Source organism: Echinococcus granulosus, assembly GCF_000524195.1.
Source record: "Echinococcus granulosus chromosome Unknown EG_S00203, whole genome shotgun sequence".
Lineage (NCBI taxonomy): Eukaryota > Metazoa > Platyhelminthes > Cestoda > Cyclophyllidea > Taeniidae > Echinococcus > Echinococcus granulosus.
The window spans coordinates 24,543-32,384 of record NW_020170583.1 but is presented as its reverse complement, the minus strand read 5'-3'; the positions used below and the strand labels follow the sequence as shown (position 1 = coordinate 32,384).

General features: G+C 43.1%; 1 protein-coding gene across 1 annotated transcript in view; it reads right to left on the bottom strand. All coding sequences in view use genetic code 11, as the record gives it.

The window, feature by feature from the left end:
• Positions 1-7,842, bottom strand: part of EGR_10256 (hypothetical protein) — a gene marked incomplete at both ends in the record, with an annotated part of 39,678 nt that overhangs the window by 9,235 nt on the left and 22,601 nt on the right. The window contains 11 exons of the mRNA XM_024499505.1: positions 153-853; positions 1,964-2,167; positions 3,697-3,876; positions 4,648-4,911; positions 4,985-5,109; positions 5,144-5,207; positions 5,241-5,378; positions 5,431-5,698; positions 5,737-5,831; positions 7,171-7,401; positions 7,468-7,740. Of these exons, the coding sequence (XP_024346077.1) occupies positions 153-853; positions 1,964-2,167; positions 3,697-3,876; positions 4,648-4,911; positions 4,985-5,109; positions 5,144-5,207; positions 5,241-5,378; positions 5,431-5,698; positions 5,737-5,831; positions 7,171-7,401; positions 7,468-7,740 (2,543 nt within the window). The remainder of the gene's footprint in view (positions 1-152; positions 854-1,963; positions 2,168-3,696; positions 3,877-4,647; positions 4,912-4,984; positions 5,110-5,143; positions 5,208-5,240; positions 5,379-5,430; positions 5,699-5,736; positions 5,832-7,170; positions 7,402-7,467; positions 7,741-7,842) is intronic.

Genomic DNA, 7,842 nt, shown 5'->3' with positions numbered 1-7,842 from the left:
AAAGAGACTTTAATAAGTTGCAATTCAGCATTTTCGAAAAAGGAATGTGTAAGTCCTTTTGGCACACTTTACTTATAACATTAGCCTACTCAAGTAGTTAAAAGAATAAGAGATGATTATAAAAGGCAACAGATAATTGTACGCAAACTCACAGAAGTCCATTGACATGATCCTCAGAAGACGGCTCATCGGCTAGGCGATCAATATCCCGACGAGAATTTCCAGGAGGAGGAGCAGATCGTCGACCATGGCCCAATCCTCTCCTTGAAGGGTTATTGTCGCCGTTGTTATTCCTCCACGGTGGTGTAGAGTTTGAATTCGCTAGCTCTGCTGTGCCTCGATGAAGACTGGGACGCAAATGGAGTCCACTGCCTACCACAACTTGCATCTCATCATCGTCCTCCTCCGCCTCATTGATTCCGACGTTTCCCTCACCGCCGCCAGCAGGGTTCTCGTCATCCCGATCCTCATCATCATCGTCATAATTAGTCTCGGCGATAATTTCCACAAAGTTCCGACCTCTACGTCGGGGCGAACGGAAGATACGCAGGGGAGAGATGCCAGAGAAGGTGATACCACCGGGAAAAGAGTAGACGTCAGTGGCCACAATCTCCTCAGCCAAGTCGGCAGATAGACACATGACGTTAAGGATGTCCACTGCTAGCCGAGTGCACTCGTTACGCCCCGGCCAGTTGGCGTGGGCATAGGCGTTGCGAGCAATTATGCGGTAGAGCACTGGAATAGCACCTAAATTGTGGAGCTCCAGGATGGGCGAGAAGGTGGTGGAGGGACGCATACGTGAGACCACTAGGGAGATGAGGCGGTTCATCTGCTCCGTAGTATAGCTGATCAACTAAAGAAACAAGAGGAATTCCAGAGGGATAACTGAGCTCTTAACAGTTTAAAATTTGTCATAAAACATTCCAGTACTTGAAACAAACACCACGACAATCTATGGTTGATAGTCCGTTTGTAACAGAAGAAAAGTTAATTTGGTAAGTTTCATTTCCATAAAACCTTTTACCACTGGAAGCAAACAAAACCACCACCAGCTACCTCCGAATCAGCTAATTTGCTATTTGATTATCTAATGCCGAGGTGGTGATCCCCTAGAAGGACGAGGTAAGGCAGTATCTGCCATCCCATCCTAAAATGTAACTCTTTTCACGAATGGGTTTAGCGGACTGAGACAATGCATCGGTTTGTGAGAACGGGATTTTTACCAGCAATGGCTTCTCCTAAAAAACTTTTTTTGCATATCAAGTTGATTTCAGCTATATCGAGTAGATGATCTCAGTCGTATTTGTGGTTCGGTAAAGGAAAAATTCTGTTTGGAGTCTACCGCACACCAAATAAGCAAAACATTTTGAGCATGAAGTGGCGCATGCCTTAGAAGTTGGAGGTAGGGCGTTGGAGAGTAATCAAAGCATTGTTCGTTCGCTCAATGATTAAATACGAAAGCCATTCCTCCTGAAGGGATTGTCGAGAATGTTATAGTTAAGTGGAAGCCCTCAATGTCAAGAACGGCAATACCTTTCTGAAAGTAGTGTCTCTCATTTGGAAAGTTATCTAAAAGAGACATTTACCATTACCAATTCAACTGAGCTCATTTTAAGGAAATGTAAACACAAAAGCATTCGTTTAGCCTCAAAGTGGCATCGAGAAGTGAAATAGGTCCACATCATCGTAGATACGCATCGGTGCTTGTTGCAAGCTGTCAATAGGGTTTCCCCAGTCTCCTGGCTCCTGGTGAGCCGGCAATACACCAAAAGTGCGAATAAATAGCTTTCAGGAGTACCTCATATTCCCATGTGCATCATAAGACGCGAGGCGAGATGCGTCAAGTCAAATAGTACAACTAAGCATGCTGACCCGACTCACAGGGACCGCAACTCAACCAATGTACGAAAAAGGAGTAAAATAGCCAGGTACATTAATGAATGGTTCCAACCCGCGAACTCACCCTATTACCAGCAGCTAGGACCAATTTGGGTGGCTCATCAAAGACCCCGGCGAGGGAGGGGTCGAGGGAATCGATCCAACGGAGGAGGCTAATGTCCAAGTAGCGTCGTATAGTGAGAAGACTGGCACGCACCACATGCCACGAGGCCGTGTCCTTCTGCACGTTGGTTTGGTCTTCTGTCAAACGGATTGGCAGTACGCAGAGCTGCAGTTAAAACGTGAAAATAAGGAGGTTGATCCACTGTTGTACGATCATGTCCCAAATCCCCGAGCGTCCTATGTTCTAGATGATGTACAATCAAAAAGGACGCTCAATTTAAACTGGGCGTTTTAAAGCCGCAATGGTGGCGCAAAACTCGCGCGGAAAACTACAAACGTTTCACGATGACGAGACTTGCAGTTACCCAGTAGTGAGGCACTTAAAGGGTCCAAACGCTTAAAAGGTGATCGCATTCCTACATGGCAGTGACTACCTCAAGTACGGTGATGGTTCCCAGTCCACACCTCAGCAGTTGACATTCAGTACGGAAAACAACTGATAGAGACAAAACTCCATAAAATTGTATGAGGCGAAGCGCTCTGAGCTAGCGGTACATACGACCATTAAGAATGCTATTTCGAAGAGCAAACCCATGCAGGGAGTCAAGACAATTTCCCACTTTTGAGCAATACAGAAGAGCTTAGTGCTGCACTGAGTCAAACAGTATGTTGACACGAAAAGCCAGTGTTATGGATTGCATCATTTTATGAAACAAATCCAGGGCACAACACCATCCAAATATAAGGCGAGCATCAGAACGGCAGAAGTCAGCGGATGACGAGGTTCGTATTGATAGACGAATTCTCATTTCTGCTTTATGATACATGAATATAAAGTCAAATACACTTCCCTACAAGAGGAGAAGTCATTGCAGTGAGGCTCGTCAGGGCGAATCACATGAAATGATACCCTCTGCCGACTGGCTTGGGTGAGTTAAATCTGGGTGTGAATATTTTCTTTAAAAACATGTGACGGGAATTTTGCTTGCAATCGGACTGAAACTTATTCACGTCGCAGCTCTATCCTCTAGCAGCAGGGAACGTGACCTAAAAGGCCCTACATCACGTTTTACAAAAGTTTTATCTGGCAGTACGAACTGAATTCCGTCTATGGCCTCATCCCATCGCCAATAATGAAAGCCGTGACCTATGTCGCTCTTTCTGTTTAAACTTACTCAAATGCAGCAAACTTGTTGCAATAAGCCCTGATAATGTTGAGAAGTAGCAAAAGAATGGAATGAAGAGCAAATAACTGGGAACGATTGCTATCAAAACTCCTCTCCGCTCAACAACTTAAAACGGCGGAAATTGGATTTAAAAATATGTAACCGCCCATTTCACTTCCAGTGTATTTCACAAAAGCAATAAAGAAAGACCTTTACCCACAGTAATACAATGATCACGACCATAAATTAGTAAAATCCATAAGACCATAGCTGTGAAACGATATTTGTCTTCCAATCATAGAAGATACGTGGTAACGCATATATCCTACTATATGTAGATCTTTATTCCGTCTAGGCACACAGACACAGACATCGCAAATGCTCTCACGCCGTACCATCCACGCATGACTTCCAGCCCTTTCCTATTGTTAGTCTTAAATGCTCACTTTCTCAGAGGTTTTGAACCAATAAAAACACAATAAAGGCAGAAATAAAAGCGAGTGGGAGGAAGGAAAGGAGGCAAACGCACAGCATTGAAAAGGTAGCGCAGACCGTTGCGTGCGGTGAAGATGCGGAAAAAGGCACCGTAGCAGAGGGCGATGTTGAGAAAGTAGAGGGCATAACAGCGCGCCGAGGGATGCGAGCACTCCACTAGCCACAGGGCGTACGACATCAGATCCTCCAATAGCTTCGGCCGCAGGGTGCACATCTGCCAGAGTAAAAAAGGGATATACAAATGATATTATTTAATACTTTTAAGTATGCTAGTCTGTAAAAGGCATTCCTCAATCTCCCGACAATTAACTTCTACAATGATGATATTGAGCTCCGTTCGTGCCCCCGACCGGTGTAATGGCAACAGTTAGGCTTGGGCATTTCATAAAATCGCGAGAGCTATCCCCGGTGCTACAGTCCGTGATTTATAAATGAAAAGGTAATTGTAGGGTTTCTACTTCCGGGAACTAAAATCAGAATCTACTTTTTAATTTACGTATTAAATTTGACCATATTTCTACATTGGACAGAATAGAGCCTCCTCAGTCGCCAGCGAATAGGTTCCAATACGGTGGCGTATGGCTCTACCTATGCCACCTGTTACTCACTTACTAGCCCTTCTTTAATCTTATAAGAATGTCAATTTTAGATTCTTGCACTCTAAGAGGCCTTTCGAGTCAAAACTATCCATCTGTAGCTCATGCTCCGCGTACATAAATTCAACAGACTAAGCCGAGGAGTGATAGTTTTAGCATGCAGCCCCATCGGGTCACAGCCCTGGGCGTGAATGACTCACCTCACGCAGCCCAAATTGAGCCTACAAACACCCCCTACCACCGTTATAAATTTTAAAGGTGAGGAATATGCCCTTCAAGACAAAAATTTAACTAGATAGTTGCTTTAATCGTTCCTTTGGTACCAAATCTTGCCAAGAAGTGATAAATATGCATGAGAATGATTAATAATACCAAATACAATAGCTTACCCTTTCCATGGCGTCTTCAAAGTACGAGGTGTAGTACATCACTACACCGACAGCAGTAGCAGCGACTGAGGGTCTAGGCACCTTCATCAACAGTTCCAACCCCTGCGACTCGACAAAGTCCAGGTGAATGCACCGATGACAGAGGAGATTGGCCAGTAGACGAAGTGCCTCGAAGGTGAGACGTATGTCACGCGATGAGTATTTCGGCTCTAAGAAGAGGTAGACGTATTTCAGCACGCCTCCATCGTACATGAAGGGCATCATCTGAAAGAAGTGAAAGCAGCATTTCAAAAACGCGTATATCACATAGAGAGATGCGGAGCTTTTAAACACTTACATCTTGATACTCCGCTAAAGAGGTAAGGTAAGTCATACAGAGCCGCAGTTTGGTTTCCCAATTGAGCGGCTCTAAACAGAAGGAACCCAATCGACGGCTAAAATCATCATTGTTTGGGGTAGGATCTAAACAAGTGAGTAAAAATTTATAAGTCCTTACGTTCAGCAATGTCCTGATCGAGTGCTGCCGTGTAGGTTGACATTCGCTCAAGGACCACGGACACCTACAGCGTTAGTATGAGTCGTGAGAAGCTTACCAACTCAATATTTCGCTGTTTAGTGACATACAAAAGTTCTGCATTGTCAAGAATTGAACCAAGGATGAGAAGAGCATAGCAGTTAGTTGGTTCCGCATTACTGAAGGCGAATTTGTAGAGGGAATTCACTGTACTGTCCTAAATTGAACAAGACAGAGTGAGTGAGAAGCAAAAGATAGCTCTCGCTTACCGTCTCGGAGACTGTTACTGAGATAGTGACACCGAGCTGGATGCAACAAAGCAGACGGGCTGCAGCTCGAACAGTGGAGTTGTGGGGATCATCGCTGCAGCAGAGATATTCTGTGAGACGATTGAAAAAGGTATCGTGGGCGGAAATAAGACGCAGCAGAAGTCCGAATTCGCATTTACTTTGCGCGCGTAGCGGATGTCTATCATCCAATGGATCTGGATCGGCATGGTAGTAAATGTTGATTTGCTCCTCAAAGAGCCCAGCTAGTCTAAATGAGGATAGTAAGAAGGGATTCGAACAAATTACTGAGTTAGTATTTCCACGGGGATATATCCTGCTTGGTTCCGCTCAGAGCGCCATTGCGACATCAAAGCCTCAAAACGCTCCACAGCCGATGTATCCTGAGTGTCAGACATATGTACACTAAAATAAGCAAATGTTGCCATCATCTTCTTACTCGATCTAGTGATAGCAACAAGACAGTAAGCGAAAACAACGAAATTATATCACCAGCAAGATCATTTTCAAAGCTTTCACAAGAGGTGTCGAAAGACACCAAGACAACACTAACGGCAAACTTAAAGCAGCGTAAACTTGCATTGAACAAAAGAGGATGATGTTCAAAACTGCATTAGATAACTCATTTTTGTTAAATAAATACGGGCCTACCCCAGATAATAAGCTATTAGCACAAAACCCTTTCAAATTGAAGGCCGACAAGATTCGTCCTACGTTCTACATATCAGAGTGCGCAACTATGAAATACGTGGGCATTAAATACACTGTCTAATGAAAAAACAGCACCCAGGAATAGAAAACAAGTGCGTTTGGGGAAAAATATGCCTATAATCAAAAACTTCCTCTAAAACCTGCATGCAGAAATGGGTTATCATGCTCTCGGGTGATAACTTAGGCTAAAATTGAGCTTTTAAAACGAGAGAGCTCCATAAAACAAAACAACCATATTTGTATTTTGTAAATATGGATGGCGTCCCAAACAATTAATTGCTGTGGTAAGATACAAGTATCGCATGGAAGCACGCAGATTGGAATGCTTCTCTAACATGGTTATAGGATCATAAACTTGAGCAATTATAATGAAATGATTACACCATATACATGTCACAAATAAGTCTTCTGAGCGATTCTGAACTTGTAAATGGTTGTGTCAGGGCAAAATACCTTACTAACTCTTACAAAGCGTGGGACACCATAGGCATGACCAGGTGACCTAACCGGAGAGACCGCTTAGCTAAAGGGGGTATTAAAACCCATATCATGCTATGAACAACTGCCTTCGGGTCCAACTGCAAGTGTTATAAAATACAGTAATGTCATAGTATATAACCTGCAGTACTGATTTCTTAATAAGTGAAGAGTGCTTATATTTGTGATCCTGTTTTATATTTTAATTTGATTATTTGGTCTTGTTGGACTTTAAAGCGAATGCTGGATTTCTGTACCATAACGTAGATTAATGTCCCTCACACAACGATTAACACGAACTTTATTTCGAGTACAAGTATCCTACTTAGCTCACAATTTCCAACTTATTAAACTAAAGTCAAAATCAATTTTATCCAAGAATGGATTTGAATTTTAAACTTTGACTAGGCTTTTATCCCTCCATAGATTAGCTAGCGCCCGGGATTTAATAAAATCTGCTACCTTCGACTTGTTGTAACACTTATTCATCCCGAAAGAAAAGAAGACGTATGTTAATAGACGAATCTATTTCACCTCAGGCTCCTTTTCGATCTGTTCCATCAGGTCTTGAAAGCTTTTATTATGCTTCTTTTGCCTTTTATAACGAAATTGGTACCAAATATAGGGAACAAAGAGCATGAGGAAGCGCACCGTGAGATCAAATAACTCCGCTAAAGTGTAGAGCGTTATGCCAACATACAAGCCCGAAACACCACCCAGTTCACTTAGAAATTGAATTACCGTGTATGCGCGGTCTTCTACTATCTGAAAGTATAAAATTATTGCAGTTCTTCAATACCAGCAAAGCAACAGCAACTTCCGTGACCTTACCTGGCTCACGCCCTCCGATATAGGACTAATGTCCAAAACAATGAGCTCTGTAGCATTAATCTTTGCACCATCCAATTGTATGTGTGGTGTGAAGCTGTTATTCTTACCCAGAAGTTGAACACGTTCAAAGTAAGTTATGAATCTCTCCGGATCAAAGTCTTGCTTCAGGTCAGAGGTGTAGTGCAGATGAATATGAAAGTCGCGCTGATCACAGCGCAGTGGACATCCCTTCATACCATCACCGGGAATCGTGGGTATCACTGCTTTTGCAATCTGTATTTATCAAATAAAAAGGAATCGTCGATCTTAAAAGTCATACCACTGTCCAGTAGTTTAAGAGGCTTTATAATTCTGGCGAACAAAGATGCATCAAGC